We start from the raw sequence: 19,298 nt of genomic DNA, 5'->3' as shown, positions 1-19,298 counted from the left end.
GCAACCAGCGCTAGTATTCGTTAGGTTTGCTGCAGCAGGGATATTAAATTACTGTTTAAACAAAAATAAATCTAAAACATAATTCTCATAAAACTCAGGATAAGGGCCTAGGTTGATACGGCAATGATTGTAGAATCTTAATTATATCCTATATCTATGGATAATTTCTTTTTACGATGAAATATTCACTATAAAATATTATTACAGCATATCACAAATATTAGAACAGACTCAGTATAATTGAGTATAAACATAAACAAATTATGTAACTGAAAGAATCCTATTATAATGAAATGACATTAACATATGGTTTGACAGCTCCATTTTAGTACCTAATGTAAAATAATGTTTACATTCAGGCTAGTGACGTCATTATTTTAAATATGATCCCTACCCTCTCTGTTCTTATATTCGTGCAGTATTTAAATAAATGTTTGAACCAGCTGTGTGGAATTGTGAAATCAAAATTCATTTGACAGTTAGTTCTGCTTGTTTACATTTTCAAACTTTGTAGGTTTGTTCTTTGTTACCATGGATACCATCAATCAATATTTACTTTTAAATCTCTCACCTCAAATTTTTGAAAGCCCACGGGGCAGAGCCCTAGGACAATATCGAAGCGGGAATAGTTCTATATGTATCCTCAGAGCTGTAGCTTCATTTGTGTGCAATTTGAGCCCAATAGGTTCAGAAGTTTTTGAGATTATCTCATACAAACACACACACACACACAGACACCACCTCTTCTTTATAATAGTAAATAGATAGATAGATTGTTATGTTACCCTACTAATACAGTAGTATAAAGTTGCATTTTACCACTGGAAGTCGTTTTGAGAGGTTATCTTTACATACAAATTATTTCATTTTCTATCTTATATTAGTTAGATAGTTAATGATGAAATATGACGAAAAATATAGTTCACCACACGGGCAAAAAGTGACTTTTTAACCCTCGCTCATTTTCCGACCTCGGCTTCGCCTCAATCGTAAAACTTGAAAAGAGTCACTTTAGGCCCTAGTGATGAAATATACTATTAAATATCAACAGTTCAATAATACACGGTCATTCATGCCTTGTGAAACAATGGATACAAAAAAATATTTTATTCTTTTTTTCGCATAGGTTGGTGCCTACGATTGACTAAAAGTATATGTGGGTTAGTTTGAAATGTTTTTTATCATGGCTTCGGATTTCTTCCTCTTGCTGAAAGAGAAACAGTTGGCACTTGAAGGTCCGAATCCATAAGGTTTCTGAGCCATTGTGTTCAAGTAATAAGTCCCTTTTGCACTGAAACAGGTCCATATTAGTCAGTGAGGGGGAAAAGTGTAAATTAATTTTCCTTCCTACGCTGATTGATACTCTTTTGCGAATTTATTGATTGAAAAAGTCGTATTTTGAGAAGTATTATCAAAACTTAATGCAATGAAAGTAGTTTTATCACAATGTATGACCTTCAACGATTCTAGACAGAACACCTCAAACTTTAATTAAACTCAAAATTGTAAACTTCCTATCAAATAAAACACAAAATTAACGCTAAACAGGTTTGAGCAAATAGACCTAAGCCTCAAAATCATAAATGGATAGCTAAATTTTAACTCCAAACTGTTCAATATAAGCCCAATAATGTCTGGTAAAACGTTACACCATTGGGCTTCAGGTTTGGTGGTGAAGCACAATACAAGTTGAAAAATTGTATAAAATTGGTATACAATCCTAATATAGGCCAGAGCAAGAACCATTTAGTTACGGAAGTATTTTGCGATTGGCCCCTACTCAATTTTCAAAGAAATTAGAAAATTAGATAAGTAACATATCAGTTGTATTGTAATTTACCCTAGGGCTGGTGGGAATGTTAGGGAAATCTGGACCCAAAACTGCAGAGACAGGACTTGAACAAGAAGAAGCTACTACACTTTCTTGCTGTCCATAACTCAGGGTATAGAATTACATACCAGAAAAGCGTTACAACCCTCCGATGGCTACACAGTCTCTTCCCACCTGTAACAGAGTATAACAATATTATGTAGAAAAGCAATAGTTCAGTTTTAATTGTGGCTTGTAATATAGCTGCAAAATCGCTACTGCATTTACAACTGCTCAGGCCAGACGAAATGGGAGTTTGGTTTATTCAAAGAAAAATTGTGTTATGTTTAGCTATTTATAATTTGATATTTCTTTAGTAATAGTAGGAATAAGTCAGAAATTCTTTAGTAATAAGTTATTAAGGAATAATTCTTGGGTAAGAGAGGTTTAGAGATGAGAAAATAAAACATGATGAGATACAAAGGACGTTGAGACGTTTCGAAAGGTAGCTAGGAAAATAGAAAAAAACCAGGGGTACATACAGGCTTTTGAATTGAAAAAAAAGAAACCAACAAAAACTAAGAAAGAAAAGGAATGAAAACTTGCCCATGAAGGGACAGGATAGAGCTGAGTGAATTTCAATGATCCCTATCGCCCAAGGCGGTAGTATTGAGTATTTACATAATCTTTGAGTCGAATATTTTAAAGTAATCAGAAATTATGACTTTTATTCGTTTTAAAATAACGCCTGTAATTGCTCAAATTCGAGCAACAGGTACACTAGTTGTAATAAATTGTTAAAGTATTTCATAAGATATCCATAATAATTTGAAAGACATCGAGTTTACATTTTTTACACACAATGATGGTTGATACATAATTCGAAAAAAATATTCTTTATTTTCGTATTATTTCAACTCATAAACCTTTTTATATTTTCATTGTACCAACGGGACACCCTGTAGTATGTAGTAAAAACGAACAATGCAAACTAGAGGTCTTTATCTTAACACAGTAAAATATGGCAGCCAATTGAATATAAAATCGCACGTGTATTCTGATGTATGAAGATTTCAATCAGCTGCAATCTTTTACTGTCACTGCCGTTATCTGTCACTCGATGGGTCTTACCGTTTAAAACTTTTGAGTTTCCCCCAAAATCCCCCATTTTGGGGATGTACGCCAATTAGCGGTGATGCCCAAAAAGTACTTCATAACCTGCCATAAAGGTGTGCCGAGTTTAGCTTTTCTAGTATGGTCCGTAAAAAAATTAACAGGGGTTCTCCAGACTTTTTACTAACAAAGTGTAATGAGTAATGAGTAAGTGTATTGAGTATCCCACTAGGTGTCAATTATAGACTATCCAAAAGTGAATGCTAGTACTTACTATAGTAGCAGCCAGGCTGGAACCATCCATTGTTGATGTTGAAATCAGCTGTTGCCTTGCGAAAAAGAGTTCCGCCGACAAGTGAGTTGGTGTGATAGACGAAGACCAGTTCGGCATCCTCCTCAGAAAGCACTTTGTTCTGAATACCGAAGAAAAACGCCGAGTTTGGGTCTAGGGCTGAGAGAAACAATTAATTTGTGTAAAATGTGTAGCGAGATTTCACTTAAAATTGTTATCATTGAAGTTTAAATATGGTAAGATTATGATTAAAAATTATGACGAAATTGAAATTGTTTTATATTACGTACAAAGCATACCACGTCTCTTAACTAATGTGATTGAATACTTTTTTAATGCTAGATTTGTAAACAAAGATGTAATGCAAACATGCCTTTTTTAAATTATATACAATCTTGAAATCAAAATCGCTTAATTTCTTTATTACTATAAGAATCGCATCTATAATTGTGTTTTTCATAAAATGATTAAACATATAGAAATAATTTTAAACTTTGCGTATGCTGTTTTTAAGCTCCAATGCAAATACCCTTATGCATTAATCCTTCTGAGTTAAGCAGAGTAAAGCAGTTTTTTTCCAATGGACCTTTTTTTCAAACTCACCTGTTATGGATTTGATCTTCTTTCCGTCGTTTTTTGACGAAATGTAGCGACTTATGTAGCCTGTGAGCTGGCCAGAGAAGCAGAAACCGACGAGATGTATTTTGTCGAGTTCTAATAGTTTGTCGGCAATCGCAGAGTTGAAAAAGTTACCAATGATTTCACTTAAATCCTGTAAACATTAAAGATTATACTATATAGTCTATTTACTGCGTGATTTCAAACTTAAGACAATAGTAGAACAGAATACACACTTGGAGCAAGAAACTATCAATGCTCGGTTTTGGATAAGTATTTTACTGTAATTATATTTTGATAACAATATACTAGTACATTGCTACTTCGATTGTATACGTAGCCACTGTATAAGTGAAAATGTCGTTTTTCAAATCAAAAGGGTATCATTATAGTTCAGGACATTGACAAATCTTATTGTATTTCCTAATTCGTCAACTAAATTAATTCTATGGTGAAGTGAACACACAATTAAGTTAGTGTTGGGTGAGACAATATCTAAACAAGATGTTTGTGTCATAACTAATCTACAAATAGTCTGTCACAATAGAACAATAGAATGTATATTGTGATTGTTTGAAAGCCCTTCATGATATATCTGAATTGTGACAAATTTTAAAACTACTTAAGCAGTATAAAGTACGTAATACTTACATCATAGTTAGCCCTCTTGCCATACAATCCTTTCATGACAGTTTGCTCCATATAATCCTGCAGTTCTGCCATGTTGAATGCAAAAATGTTATATTTCTTCAAGAAATTTCTCAATGCCATAGCTGAAACATCATATGTAAGAAGCATTTTAGTTTGTAAAATATACTAGTAGTACGCTTATTCTGCGCGTAACGGGATGAGTGAACATGAGCGCAATAATGAAAGAGTCCACCCACACCTAGCCTACTTACCGGTGTCACTGGTGAACACAATAATGTTATTTGTATGGGCAAATCAACCAAATCTCAGTCAACAACAATCCTAACTTCTCGTCCATTAATTAACCAAAGTCATTGGTAATATTCGTAATGGATTTCCAACAGTTATCGATATGAGGTAAATCCATCGTTCCTGTACAAAACGTCTTTTGATTAAATAAAACCTATTTCTATATTTGTTATGAAGCCTATCATAAACAAAACTAAGCCAAACTGAACTAATATAATTTAAATAAATTGCCAAAGCACAGTGTAAGGAATCTCCAAAAAAATATCATATTGCTTACAATGATGATTTATATCAACGATAGTGCTATTATATCATCTAACAATGATTAAAAATCCAATAAATGTTCATCTAACTAATGAATCTAAATGCCATAAACGGTTCCCACACTCCGCACTGCTTGAATTTACCACTTCCATCGCCACTACCTACGTCGTGGACCTGTTTCCCTCCCTTCCCCCAGCATTTTAGTATTGAATGTACATTAATCTAACTACCACAAACTTTTCCCACATTTAAAACTTCTCGCATTTACCAAATCCTTCCCCAATTACTACGCCATTGACCTGTTTCCCACCCTTACCATAGCATTTTAGTATTGTAACTGTTTCATTGCAGATACATAAATCTAACTGTCACCAAATGGTTCCCACACTCCGCATTTCTCACCTTGACTTTGACTACTTCCTTTATCACTTCCTACGTCGTGGACCTGTTTCCCTCCCTTCCTATAGTATTTTAGTATTGCAGGTACATTAATCTAATTGTCACAAAGGGTTTCTACACCCCGGACTGCTCGCCTTGACTACTTCCTTCACCGCTTCCTACGTCGTGGACCTGTTTCCCTCCCATCCTATAGCATTTTAGTATTGCAGGTACATTAATCTAACTGTCACAAAGGGTTTCTACACCCCGGACTGCTCGCCTTGACTACTTCCTTTATCACTTCCTACGTCGTGGACCTGTTTCCCTCCCATCCTATAGCATTTTAGTATTGCAGGTACATTAATCTAACTGTCACAAAGGGTTTCTACACCCCGGACTGCTCGCCTTGACTACTTCCTTCACCGCTTCCTACGTCGTGGACCTGTTTCCCTCCCATCCTATAGCATTTTAGTATTGCAGGTACATTAATCTAACTGTCACAAAGGGTTTCTACACCCCGGACTGCTCGCCTTGACTACTTCCTTCACCGCTTCCTACGTCGTGGACCTGTTTCCCTCCCATCCTATAGCATTTTAGTATTGCAGGTACATTAATCTAAATGTCACAAAGGGTTTCTAAACTCCGGACGGCTCGCCTTGACTACTTCCTTCACCGCTTCCTACGTGTCGTGGACCTGTTTCCTTCCCTTCCGATAGCATTTTTAGAATGGCAGATTTATTATTCTAATTGTCACAAAGGCTTCCCAAACTCCGGACTGCTCGCATGGACTACTTCCTTCACCACTTCCTACATCGGGGACCTGTCCCCCCCTCGCATAGCTTTTTAGTATAAAGATATACCAACATCTTTGAATATTTAATATTCAATGCCAACATTAAATTGAATAATGTAAAAAGCTGCTTTGTTCTAAATACATTCATATATATTTTTAATTTAAAGGTGAATTTTAATACTGAACATAAACGGTATATAACTATAAACTGCCGACTAATATTGTTAAGTTCAATTTATTAATCTGAAAGTTGTGAAAATTAATTAGCTTAAATAACATTATTCTGAAAGCTGTGAAATTATAATGATATATATTAGACATATATAATGATATATATTAGTAGACGCCAAACTGTTTACTCCATGAATGAAGGAGCTTAGAGTAAAAGTCGTTCTCTCTGTCTTAAGTAGACAACAAAATTGTTGGTCGCAAACACAAAACGTAAACAAATAAAAAGAAGAAGAAGGTAGCTCCTAATGTTATTCTTATGGGACAAATTGAAAAATGTTTTTTAAGTATTTTATAATTAATACTGAGTGGAATCGTCTAGAATTTTAATGGTTTCTTCCCACTGGTGTCATAATTATTTGTGCAAAATTTGAACGCTATAAGTGCGACGGTTCTTGAGTTTTTGGTGCGAACGAACACACACACACACACACAAGCGGACAACTTTTCTCCGACTCCGCTATACACGATACATAGATTCGTTCACTTCGTTCACTCATCTATTATCTTACTTTCAATAATTATGATAGGAATATCTGGACAATAAAGTGGTGCTTCGAGCTTCATATTATCCTTGTATAAATATTTTATATTGTACTTCATGAAACTACTATCTTAATAAAGGTTCTCTAGAGGAAGTTGTATTAGAAACCTATCTTGTTTTGTTAGATAAACTTAGAGGTATGAACGAATGTTCTTAATTATTATTCTATGAATTATTAGCAGTTATTACTTAATCAATTCTAAACAGAATTTACAGCTATGGATTATATAAGATCCTCAATTGACAAGTTATCATGTGTAGGTAGTGAGCTTTGTAAGAACATCCAAATATAATGTTTCAAACGCATACCGAGTTCCTTGATTGTGTTACCGATCTTATTCGATTGAAGAATCGACCTGGAATGACATACAATTTAAAACGATTAGTAAATGGATCTTAGAAATATTCCAAAGTCATACCTATAATTGAGTTTTTGACAAAGTTGTCATTGGCAGAGCCCCCAACAGTGTGGATGATAAAGATAGACTCTTGTTCTTTTTTGTAGCCATTTTCTTCTTTCAACAGATCCTTTGCTTTTGCTAACGGGCTAGTGTGATACTTGACGATTGTCTCTTGATTAAGTAATATTTTTAATGCGTCTGTTGCTTTGCCAGGATATCTTGGGATAACATCATCACTCTGAATTGCCTCTGTTCCGTCTGGCACCCATTGTTTGCTGCAATATTGTAAAAGTTTAAATGTAATGTTACATTTTTTCTTATAGCTAAAACATTGTAGAAAGAATGTTATAGATTAAACTATGAATACTTTAGAGTAAGAATGCAAAACATTATAGCTTTACCCACTTATAATCTCGCCAACTTCATTGCGGGAGCAGTTTAGTCAAGCCCAATAAAATAACAATTCAAGCACGGGTGACCCACATAGAAATGTTACCTTAGTCCGATATTAAGAACTTATTAAAACAATGAAAACAATTCAAATGCAAAATTCAACCGTCTTTGGAAAAATATTGGTTTTCACCTGATAAGCTGTTTCCAAAATGGAAGATTTTATGCTCGGTTCAATATGTTTGTGGTTTGAGGGGAAGTTCTTCCACCATTTTTTTGTACCTAATGTATGTTGCTTAATCAGCTGTTGTGCTATTATTTTAAAGATAAGGATAGAGTGGAGGGGGTGGATTTCTTCCCCTAAAACCACCTAAATGTTTTTACTGACAAAAATAATTAAATATAGACCGACAGCCGTGCTGCGATTAGCATAGATTTGGCGTCCACTGCTGGGAGCCCCATGTAGTTAAGTGTGTACGCGGTGACTACACGGTGCTCCCAGTGGTGGACGCCAGAACCTATGCTAACCGCAGCACATCTGTCGGTCTATATTTAATTCTTTTTGTCTATGATATTGTGAACTAGGTAAGTTATACTATTGGTGGCTTAAGATAGCTCGATGGACGAGTATCTTGACAGGTAAAAAAATGTGGACATATCACCACAGTGTACACTTTAAGTAAACTTATGCTGTTCTTGCAACTATAAAACGACAGAAGTAAAATAAAATACTATATTTACAATACTATAAACATGTTTTATGCTCACTTACGTCCAAAATATATTCATTGAAAATTTAGAATCGTTACGATATTAAAAATTTTATTAAATTATTTCTTTTGGGATTTACCTTTAACTATTAAAACAAGTAGACATTCCATCCCCATGTTCAAGTTGTCACCGGTTTTTAATCAAAGTCGTCGTAGTTGGTATTTGCCACTCAAATAGAAGAACTTTTTTACCAAGTCAAATGACTTATTTGTGAGCTAAAGTAACTGTTATGACCCATCAACTTGGTCAGCAAAAATATTAAGCTATAAAATTGAATTTTAAACCCTAGCGCATTCTGCGTCTGGTTCACACAGCTATGTTTTTTTTAGTAACAGATTTGTGACAGCTGTTCCATAGAGATAGGATGTCTACTTCAGTGTTAATCTAATGTTTTAACTGTAAAATAATCTCAGAGTCTTGATAATGCAAAAGAAAATCAACAAACGTTTCATACAAATGAATAGTTACCAATACTTACTCAACAAGGTGTAAAACAATTTTAGATTTGATCTCTCCTTTTGGCAAACTCTCTGTATTCGGGAGAAAGTTCTTCCATTTATAAACTTTCCCGTAGGTGTCTTGCAAATGAACTGAAAAAATAAAACTTGAAGTAAGGTCTTAAGCTTTTAGACTCAATAATAATTTGTAGGTATTTTTGTAACTAGTGCTAACTGTATTTTGTAATGCTACTACCGTCATATTTAGCGACTCACTACTTTTTTATTTGGGACAATTTAATACGTACCAAAAAATACCTTACTAATGAAAATAGTAAGATACATTGGACCAAAATGTAATTTAAAATTGATTCCTTTCAGAATTATCACTACTGTCTCCTACGTTGAATACTCAATATTTAAAATCCTAGAAAACACCAGAAATAATTAAAAATAGATTATCATTTCAAACGTTATAGTAAATAAACCATCCATAAAGATTTTAATTTAGTTCTTTAATAAATTAGTACATTATTTATACAGCCTACATAATTGCAAAATTATAAGTACTTACTTAGAGTAAATAGTAGGAGAATATTTTTCATTTTCTAAGATGTACTCAAAAACTTTTGCAACACTGCCTACATCGAAATGAATAAAACTAAGCAAATTGAGTTCTTGCCTGGAACGAGTAACTTGTACTAACATATGTTAGTTTTAATGGCGCGCAGTTGTTATTTACTATTCAATAATAGCAATAACTCAAAGGTGAAATATAATTTTTCACACTGCAGCAAAACCCGCCGTTTTAATACATGCATTGCGGGTCTCAAAAAAATCTTATACTCCCAGGGAGTAAAAAGCCTTTTTAGTCCCTAAGTAGTAAGCTGTAAACTCAGTTGAAAACCTCGGTCGTAAGCAGTCACATGTATCGAAATTGTGTATCGATTGGCTGAATCGGTTGTAGCATGGATAAATCTTACTTCTCATCCTTATGGAACAGCTGAAGCCAATTGTACAGTATTGTTAGTTCTGTCCGGTGATCTGTAGAGGTCTTGTTTTGTTTTTGTCATTGAAACTCAGTTAAACCAAATAATACGTTGTAATCATAAACAATAACTTTAAAGTTTTTCAACCGATCTTTATGAAACTTGGTATGTATATTGTTAAAGAGACCTATGTTTGGGGAAAAATACGTTGGTTCAATTTGAAATTTTAAAATAAATGACATTTTTTCAATAAATATTTTTTTGTAATTTAAGTTATAAAAATTCAAACGTCCGCCATTTTAAAATTTCAAATTTAACCAACCTATTTTTCTCCCTAACGGCCTCTTTAACTGCAATATACATACCAAGTTTCATAAAGATCGGTTGAAAAATTTCAAAGATAACAATGTTTATGTACATAAAAAAATGCAGATATCTGGAGAAACATGCATTTTCGGATATACCTTCACACAAACTTTCTTTCTTTCTTTTGGTATGAGAATCCATACCCCTAGGTCCTGAAATGTTTTTTATGGACACCCTGTATATTTAGTAAAAACTAGATTGAAACGAAACTTGTTATCTAGATGTTTTTCGCGTAAAATATCTGAATTTGCCCTTGGATTTAGAACGGGCTCACAGCTATAAATTATGTTTCACCTGTCAGCTAGTCAGTTATTACAGTTATTAAGTCATCCAAAACAGCAACTGCGCTTCAACACACATCACTCACACATAACATCAGTTTAGTTTTTCTTTTTGAAATGACAGCAACGTTCTAGTGGTTTTAGAATACATTCTGTTGAAAAATGAAACCGATTTTGCTATTTTTGATTTTCGGTAAGTACTTTTATATACATAATGAGTTTTAAATGAATTCCCCCCTAATTTTTTCTACATTTCTTAAGATATCAACTCCAGACCACGTCAGATCATTGTAGAGTAGTAAGAAACTCATTTTGAATGGTATAAATATTCAACCGCCATCTTGGATCCGCCATATTGGATACAAAGTTTATTCAAAGGTAAAGGTAGGGTTGTGACCCATCATTTCAAATTAGAATTATACGCAGAGTACAATGCCGCAATCCGTTTTTCAAAATATTGATCCGTTGAAAGGTTATTACGAATTTTCAAAAATTAATTTTTGAACCAGTTTGTTTACAACCTAATGTTAAAATATGCCCTTAGTCTTAATAATTTGCTAGAAAACGAAAGTAATCTATCACTCAACATATTCGGGTCATATTTTCTTCTTTTTGATGAATTGGACATTTTCAGCCGCCATCTTGGATCTGCCATATTGGATACAAAATATTTTAAAATGTAAAGGTGGGTTGTGACCCATCGTTTCAAACCAAACTTTTACTCTGAATTCTATGCTACAATCTTTTTTTCAAAATCTTAATCCGTTAAAAAGTTATTAGGAATATTCAAAACTAATTTGTGGATACATTTTTATATGACGCAATGTTAGAATTTGCCCCTAATCTCCTAAATTTGCTAAAAAAACGAAGATTTTAAAAGTTAAGAATCTGATTATTGTAAGGTCAAATTGACTTTCTTTTAACGAATTATCAATTTTCGGGCAATAAGATGTATACACAAATTATAAAAAAAAATTCTAATACTTTTTTAACGAAAAAAGATTTTGAAAAACGGATTGCAGCATTGTATTTAGCGTAAAAATCGAATTTGAAACGATGGGTTACAACCTACACTTTACATTTGAAAATAATTTTTGTATCCAATATGGCGGATCCAAGATGGCGGCTAAAAATGTATACTGAGTCAAAATGAAGTACATTCTACTCTACCATGATCTGACGTGGTCCGGAGTTGATATCTTAAGAAATGTAGAAAAATTTAGGTTGGTAACTCATTTAAAACTCACCCTGTATATTTTCTCGTTGTAGCCTAAATGTATGGGCATGGGCGTTTAAATGGCATGAGTGTGTGTGCGTGTACCAGGCGTTTTTGGTGTTTAATGAAGGTATTATGTTTTACACTAAATTAGAAAACGTTGGGAACTAAGGATTTAAAATATTTAAAAAAACATTTCAACTTTGTAGCAATTTGCTATTTTCAGTTGTATTTATTTTATGGAAACGTATAGTTACTGAATTAAAATACAGTATAGGTTTGAAGGAATTGTCCTTTTTCGATCTGGCGTATGATTGCTAATGCTAGATGGATTTGCATTGAAATGTAGATTGCCAATAATTGCTAACAGATTCGACAAAATACCCTTTTCACTAATTGACTAATAGATTGATTTATAATAATTGATAAATTTATTTAAATTGATTTTTTTTTTGCTAATTGATTTATATGCAGCTAGGGTTTGTTGATTTAGTAATCAATTGTTCCAATAACCAAATGACGAGTCGCTGACTCATACGGTAGAGTGGAGCATAGACAAAAAGAATTCAATATATACCGTCAGCTGTGCTGCCATTACCATAGGTTCTGTCGCACACATGTAGGAGAACCATGTAGTTACGGCGTTCGTGCTACGTAACTACACGGCGCTCCCAGTGGTGTGCGCCAGAACCTATGGTAACCATGGTAACCGCAGCACGGCTGACAGTCTATATTTAATTCATTTGTTAATGAGTGGAGTCAGCTGTTTAAAAGTGCACTAAATTGTTGTTAAGTTTGAACAAGTGTCTATAGCTAAATTAAGAGACCTCATTTAAGATTTTACATTGTTTCAGTTAACTTTCAAGGTTCAAATGGGGATGCTTATAAATGGAGGAACTTTCTGCCGACAACTAAGAGTTTACCAAAAGGAGAGATTGGATCAAAAATTTCATTACGCCTTGTAGAGTAAGGATAGTTAACTATTAGTAGGCTATGTTGAACCATAGACAAATTGCATTAAACATGAACCAACCGACAGCAGTGCTGCGTTTAGCATGTGGCGTCCACCGCTAGCAGTGCCATGTAGTTACGTAGCGTGTGCGCCTCAACTACACGACACGGCGTTCCCTAGGGTGGACGCCAGAACTTATGCTAACCGCAGCACTTCTGTCGATCTATATTTAATTCTATTTGTCTATGGTTGAACACACATTGATTTCCTTTTCCGTTACTCGGACGAAGACTAGAATATGTGAGTAAAAATCAACAGTACGTAAACGAGATTTAACAGATTAAGACAAACAGCAATGAAGTAGATGAAGGTTCTAAATTTTAAACCATACGTTATTCAATTTTGACATTTTACGTTTCCAGTTTTCTGCTCTCTAGATATTTGGGTACTTTCCTGTTAAAGGGAACATTCATTATTATCGAGGATTTTTTCTCGATATATCGATGTTTTTGTTTTCCGATCCATTACAAATTGACAACAAGAAATGAAACTGTTCTAAGCTAACCTAACATAACCAACCATACTTGCTGTACCATTTAAAAATTCCCTTTGGGTTTGAATATAAAAGGCAAGTTTTAAACGTGGAATTTTTAAATGTTACAGCAAGTTTGGTTAGTTATGTTAGGTTATTTATTTTAGAACAGTTTCATTTCATTAATGTTTGTTGATACTGAACAATATTTTTCGTCATTGTCAGCTGATATGTTTCAATTTGTTAATATCGATATATCGAGAAAAAATCATCGATAATAATGAATGTTCCCTTTAACAGGAAAGTACCGATATTTGTTAATTGAAGTATCTTAAACCACCATTATGAACGGCCTCCCAATTTTGGAAACAGCTTGGCTGGTGGACACCAAATTTTTGTCCAAAGAAAATTGAATTTTGTTTGTGCATTTTTAAAATTATTTTTAGTTTACTTTAGGGTCCCCAAACCAATTTTGAAATATTTTTTTTACTAATGTATGGTATATTTTGAACACGTTTTACCTCTAGCAAATCGCAAAATGCGTTAAGAATTGGCACTGTTTTTTCCGTCAGCTGAAGGGATGTATTTAGGAAATTTTGAACACTTTAAACCTCTAGAACCTTTTCGGCAAATGCCATTTTCAACCTGAAAATCATTTTAGAAAAGTCGTCAACAATCTCAAAGTGCAAAAAATGACTGAGCAGTGCTTTGGTTAGCACAAGTTTTGGCGTCCACCGCTAGAAGCGCCGTGTAGTTACGGAGCACACCGCTGCAGCGTCTGCTGGTAACATACGGCACTCCTAGCGGCACATTGTGGAACCTTCCTTTGACAGTCTATATTATTCTATTTGCCTATGATTCTACTGAATGTCTAAAGTCGGCCTTAGTCACTAACAAGACTACAAGATCGCGCCACTCATTTTACACTCATCTCCATTCATACTTGGCTTAAAATGCCTACTTTGTATGGTCTCCATTTCATTAAAAAGTATTAAAGTACCTATTAAAGTTATAATGATATGGATTGGCATGATGATTCTTCTGTGACGTACACTATCCTGTCTTTAAATGATGCGATGGTTCGTGATACTATGCGAAAGTCTTTTAAGTCTCCATCCACGAATACAACTTAACAAATTGATTTCGAGTACAGTAGTTTGTGCGATGTATTAATTTAAACTATGCTTTAGTTGTACTTTACATACAAGAACGTAGTATTACATGAAAATTGAACAAAATATTTCAGCAAACAGTGGGTGCCAGACGGAACCGAGGGTATTCAGAATGATGATGTCATCCCCAGATACCGAGGCAAAGTAAAAGATGCGTTAAAAATGTTCATGGCTGAAGATCTGGAAGTCAAGTACCATAAAAGCCTATTAGAAAAAGCCAAGGATCTGTTAAAAGAAGAAAATGGCTACAAAAAAGATCAAGATTCTATCTTCCTAATCCACACTGTTAGTGGCTCTGCTAAGGACAACTTTATCAAAAACTCAGTTATAGGTATGAATTTTTAATATAAGTAATAGAACTCCACTGATTATTTCCGATTTCATAAAATTTCAACTAGGTCCTTAAGTTTAATGTAACTGAACAATTAAGGACTTGTGAAAGACAAGTTTTAATCGGGTTCCAGGGTTTTATTCTTGGCGTTTCACTGTTAATTCATACCAAGATATAGTGATTTTAAATTATATGCCGTGTAAATATGTATAAACAGTTAAAAATACTGAGCATTTTGTAAGCAATAAAAATAAACACCTTTTTAAAATTATGAAAACTCTGAAAATTTTTATTTTGAGTAAAAACATTATGAAAAATCTGTACTAATTTTTTTTTTCTGGTAGAACGATAAAATCAAACCTGGTATGCACCTTATAGTATATTTACAACCACTACACACATTTTGACTTCCTATGATTACCTTCACAATGAGGAAACCTTTCTAACCGCGCTAGTGCTTGTAGCTGTAAACTTTGTTCACAAGCGTAAGTAAAAAACCACTAATGTTGATAGAATGTTTAGATTAAATTATTGTTCTAGTCTTCTCAGTTTTTAACGAAACAAAATTTGATTCAGTTTCAAAATCCCTTTATCAATCGGAGATTTATGTATTATCTTTGACTATTAATACAACAAAATTATTGAATTTTATTTAAGTGTCGTAAGAGGCGTACAAGGACAATATGACTTTTATCACTTCTTACCGCAACAAGTTTATCGTGATTGTTAGAAGTTGATTTGTTGCAAAAATTAAATTTTTCTTATGTTTAATGTTGCAGCGTTGGCATTGAGAAATTTCTTAAAGAAATACAACGTTTTTGCTTTTCACATGAAAGAATTGCAGGACTATATGGAGCAGTCAGTAGTCAAGGCGATGTATGGACAGAGGGCGAATTATGATGTAAATATTTGTTACATATCTAATTTATTGTATGGGTAGTTTTACAATTTGCCATCATTTAGATCAAATATTATTTCATATATTGTTAGCTAACTCATTACAGGTTTTTGAGATATCACACTATCACAGGATATTGAACAACAATATTATTATATAATAGTTACAGAAAAACGTACTACTACAAACGATTAATTTTAATGACGTTTAGTAGAAATTATTGCCAACCAATCCCAACATGAGGGATCGATTCAAGCTTAAGACTCCTTAAAAATAACATAACTCTTTTAAAAGTGAACGATCAAAAACGAGTAGATACATCTTTTTACAAAATCCCGCAATCATGGTCATAATTACTTAAATGTTTAACATAAGGGGATAGTTAACTAAGCAAGGTTTCCATTTGCCTGATTTTATTTAAAATGAAATTAATTGCAATATTATTAGGTTAACCGAGTACCTAGGGAAGGTAAGGGAGTTTCTTGTAAAACATTAACAGCATAGTATAAAATAAATACATTTGCCAAGTTCTACTATTGCTACTAAGACTTAATTCATAGCTTAAATAACTATAATTACATGTTTAATATTACAGGACTTAAGTGAAACCATTGGAAAATTTTTCAACTCTGTGATTGGCGACAATCTAATGGATATCGACCGGATACATCTTGTAGGTTTCTGCTTCTCTGCTCAGCTCGCAGGCTATATTAGTCGCTATGTATCCTCGAAAAACGGTGGCAAGAAGATCAAATCCATAACGGGTGCGTTTGAAAAATATAACAAAATAGTATTTGTGTAGCTGCTTTACTATGTAAAACTTTCCATTGGAAGTTTTATTGTAAGAATATAATACTCTAAAACACAGCCCCTTAAATAGATTTATTCGTGCAATTTTTATTTTATTTTACTAGCAACAGTATAATGATTTTAAAACATATAACGATTTAGAAGGTATATTATTTTCACTACAATAAAGTGTGCAATTTAATGGGACGATTTGGCATTAACATACATTTTAGTGTAAACCTTGGGCTTTCTTCATTTAAGATTCTTAATAATTATTGAAATTATTTTCAAGCGATTTAATTTTCTGTCTCTGTTATTTGACCTCAACAAATTAACATTAGAATATTTTTAGAAGTCAGTGATAACAGTTTTAGTTCTCTTATACATATTTCTATATATTTATGTGTTTTTATCAGCTCTAGATCCATACTCATCGTTTTTATTCGGAATTAAAAACAAAGTGATCTCTAAGCACGATGCCGAGCTGGTCTTTGTCTATCACACCAACTCACTTTTCGCTGGTTCTATGTATCGCAAGGCAACAGCTGATTTCACCATAAACAACGGATGGTTCCAGCCTGGGTGTGCCTACAGTAAGTATTGGGCGTTAATTAAAATTAAAATTATTGGTGATGCTAATATGTGATCTGATCCTTTTTCCGGCTGAACTAAAAGCAGGACTGCATATATTATTTAGCTTTGCTAGTCGATAATGTGTCAGTAAAACTGCAGGAACGCCACGATATCTCTCGATATCAAGATGTTCCGTTGTCAAGGTGTTTCTTTGTCATGGCGTTCCGTTGTCAATATGTTCCGTAGTCAAGATGTTCCGTTGTCAAAAGGCTCCGAATGTTTTACGTCACGGTTGGCGGGGGACAGAGGAGGGATGTCACTCTTTGTACACGGTGATAGAGAGTAGGGGTGATCAACACCCACACGCCATTTCGGAACCTTTTGACAACGAAAATTCTTGACACAGGAGAATCTTGTCATCGTAACAAAACTGTACCGTATTGTCAATAGTGGGTACTTAGGAAAACATTTTTTTCTGTAGCTGCGTATATCTGAACTTGCATACGTACATACTACAAAGATTTTTACGTTCTTTGTGTCAGGTCTATGTATGAATTTAAATCAATTGTTCACGAATACAAATTAAAAAGTGATGAGCAAAATTCCACGTTTTATAACCTTACTTTGTTATCTATGTTTCATAAATCATTTTTGAATCCTACCCACCTACTCAATGAAGTCTGTATTAGACTTTAGACTTATAGACACAAGCTCAAAATCTAATGAAACAAATAAACCTAAATACACGCATTTCTCTTTAAACATCATATGAAATAGATTTCCGCATCTTCGTTTAAGTTACGTCCACCACCGATACAAATTGCAACTAGTATTGTTTTCCGCATATTTGTCATACAATATTTTTTAGGTACCAACATCTTGTGTAGTCATCGAAGGTCTGTCACGTTATTCTGGTATGTCATTTTGTACCCGGAGTTGTGGACTGCGAGGAAATGCAGCAGTTATCTTATGTTCTCGTCGTGTTTCTGCAGTTTCGCGGAAAAGACTTCACTTGTATTCCCACCAGCTCCTGGGTGAGTAACACCATAGACAAAAGAATGAAATATAGACTGTCAGCCTTGCTGTGGTCACCATAGTTACGATAGGTTCTGGCGCACACGGCTGGGAGCACCATGTAGTTATGGCGTACGCGCTACGAAACTACACGAGCTCCCAGCGGTGTGCGCCAGAACCTATCGTAACCATGGTAACCACTGCACGGCTGACAGTCTATATTTAATTATTTTTGTCTATGGTAACACTTCATTTTGTATAGTCTTGTAATGATGTTGACTAGATAAGTACAAACAGGCAACGGTACAAGCCAGTCGAACAAAAACAAGTAGGCCTACTCTTAGTTCGGGCTGTAACAGCACTCAACCAGTAAATCCAAATCAGATTATTTGTCAACATTGTTGTAACTTGTTAAATTTAAATAAATTGTTTTTCAAAAGTTCAAGTTTCCACCACTGTTACTGACTACTCTGTATCTGTTTCAGTGCCAGAGGGACGTATTACTTGAACACTATGAAACACAAGCCATACGGATTCGGACCAGCAGGTGCTAACTGCATCACCTTCTTTAGGAACAAGAAAGCCAACGATATAGTCAACAAAATATCAAACTAGCCAATCTCCTCGATTTTCAGTGAACCCATGAAATCAACTTTAGTTGTAAAGTAGAATGTGCCAATAAATTGTACACATACAAAATTGACTTTTTATTAGATGCTGATCCTGGATCCTGATTTAAAATATATTTATAGCTAGTGCAACAAATGAGTAGACTACTATTTCAGTTAAACGTTTTATATACAAAAAACAACAACTTTATAGTAACATTGCTCAGTACAAAAGTGTAGTCCAAATGTTTACTCAAACAGCGTTTGTATAGAGCCAGTTCAAGTTTAGTGATTAAGTTACGCTAGAATTGAATAAAATGAATTTGATGAAAGGTACCTGACCGTTATTTGCTCTGCATTTCAAAATATAATATGTCTTGCGTGTTTTGGACCATAAATAAAATAATTCTGATAAATAAAATATATAATTATCTAAGCAAATCTAAACGTTTCTTCTGTGATTGAAGGATCCAGATATTTCAATAAATTCTAATTTAAATTAGTTGTATGGCAGTTAAGAATAATAAAGTATTAAACAAGTTCTTACATTTACAAGGGACTGTAATCCTGTTGTTAGAAATCGCCAAACAATTCTGTCG

At 33.9% G+C, this 19,298-nt stretch overlaps 3 protein-coding genes across 5 annotated transcripts in view; 2 read left to right on the top strand and 1 right to left on the bottom strand.

Moving 5' to 3' along the window:
* The window catches only part of LOC128990979 (runt-related transcription factor 1-like), a 76,372-nt gene that overhangs the window by 32,626 nt on the left and 24,448 nt on the right, over positions 1 to 19,298 (top strand). The gene's annotated exons all lie outside the window — the stretch shown is intronic.
* LOC128990981 (phospholipase A1 1-like) lies at positions 978 to 9,656 on the bottom strand. 2 transcript variants are annotated; one of them, XM_054413671.1, is made up of 8 exons: positions 9,553 to 9,656; positions 9,020 to 9,131; positions 7,399 to 7,655; positions 4,485 to 4,606; positions 3,819 to 3,987; positions 3,198 to 3,374; positions 1,960 to 2,005; positions 978 to 1,291 (listed from the first exon to the last, which is right to left on the bottom strand). In XM_054413671.1, exons 1-8 carry the CDS (start codon positions 9,581 to 9,583, stop codon positions 1,162 to 1,164), a joined length of 1,044 nt encoding a protein of 347 aa, XP_054269646.1. In that variant the 5' UTR covers positions 9,584 to 9,656; the 3' UTR covers positions 978 to 1,161. The 2 variants fall into 2 exon arrangements, with proteins under 2 accessions (XP_054269646.1, XP_054269647.1); XM_054413672.1 differs by having other exon boundaries at positions 1,154 to 1,291; positions 1,841 to 2,005.
* Positions 10,682 to 18,774, top strand: LOC128990980 (phospholipase A1 1-like). Its single transcript, XM_054413670.1, has 8 exons — positions 10,682 to 10,807; positions 12,685 to 12,796; positions 14,561 to 14,817; positions 15,597 to 15,718; positions 16,311 to 16,479; positions 16,921 to 17,097; positions 17,946 to 18,111; positions 18,577 to 18,774. Exons 1-8 carry the CDS (start codon positions 10,777 to 10,779, stop codon positions 18,704 to 18,706), a joined length of 1,164 nt encoding a protein of 387 aa, XP_054269645.1. The 5' UTR covers positions 10,682 to 10,776; the 3' UTR covers positions 18,707 to 18,774.

Source organism: Macrosteles quadrilineatus, unplaced genomic scaffold (assembly GCF_028750875.1).
Source record: "Macrosteles quadrilineatus isolate MER2022 unplaced genomic scaffold, UCM_ALF_1.0 Scaffold_3__2_contigs__length_128488019, whole genome shotgun sequence".
NCBI lineage: Eukaryota > Metazoa > Arthropoda > Insecta > Hemiptera > Cicadellidae > Macrosteles > Macrosteles quadrilineatus.
Note: the sequence above shows the minus strand (reverse complement) of the source record. Positions and strands in the feature narration are given on the sequence as shown.

Bases quoted from the DNA above. Each gene is read 5' to 3' on its own strand.
- LOC128990981 (XM_054413671.1), bottom strand. From the start codon at position 9,583: ATGAAAAATATTCTCCTACTATTTACTCTAA. The intron at 4,607-7,398 runs GTATGACTTTGG...ATGATGTTTCAG, and splicing joins TGTCAAAAACTCAATTATAG to CTATGGCATTGAGAAATTTC. The intron at 1,292-1,959 runs GTATGTAATTCT...GACCTGTTTCAG, and splicing joins AGGGTTGTAACGCTTTTCTG to TGCAAAAGGGACTTATTACT.
- LOC128990980 (XM_054413670.1), top strand. From the start codon at position 10,777: ATGAAACCGATTTTGCTATTTTTGATTTTCG. The intron at 12,797-14,560 runs GTAAGGATAGTT...AAAATATTTCAG, and splicing joins ATTTCATTACGCCTTGTAGA to CAAACAGTGGGTGCCAGACG. The intron at 18,112-18,576 runs GTGAGTAACACC...TATCTGTTTCAG, and splicing joins GTATTCCCACCAGCTCCTGG to TGCCAGAGGGACGTATTACT.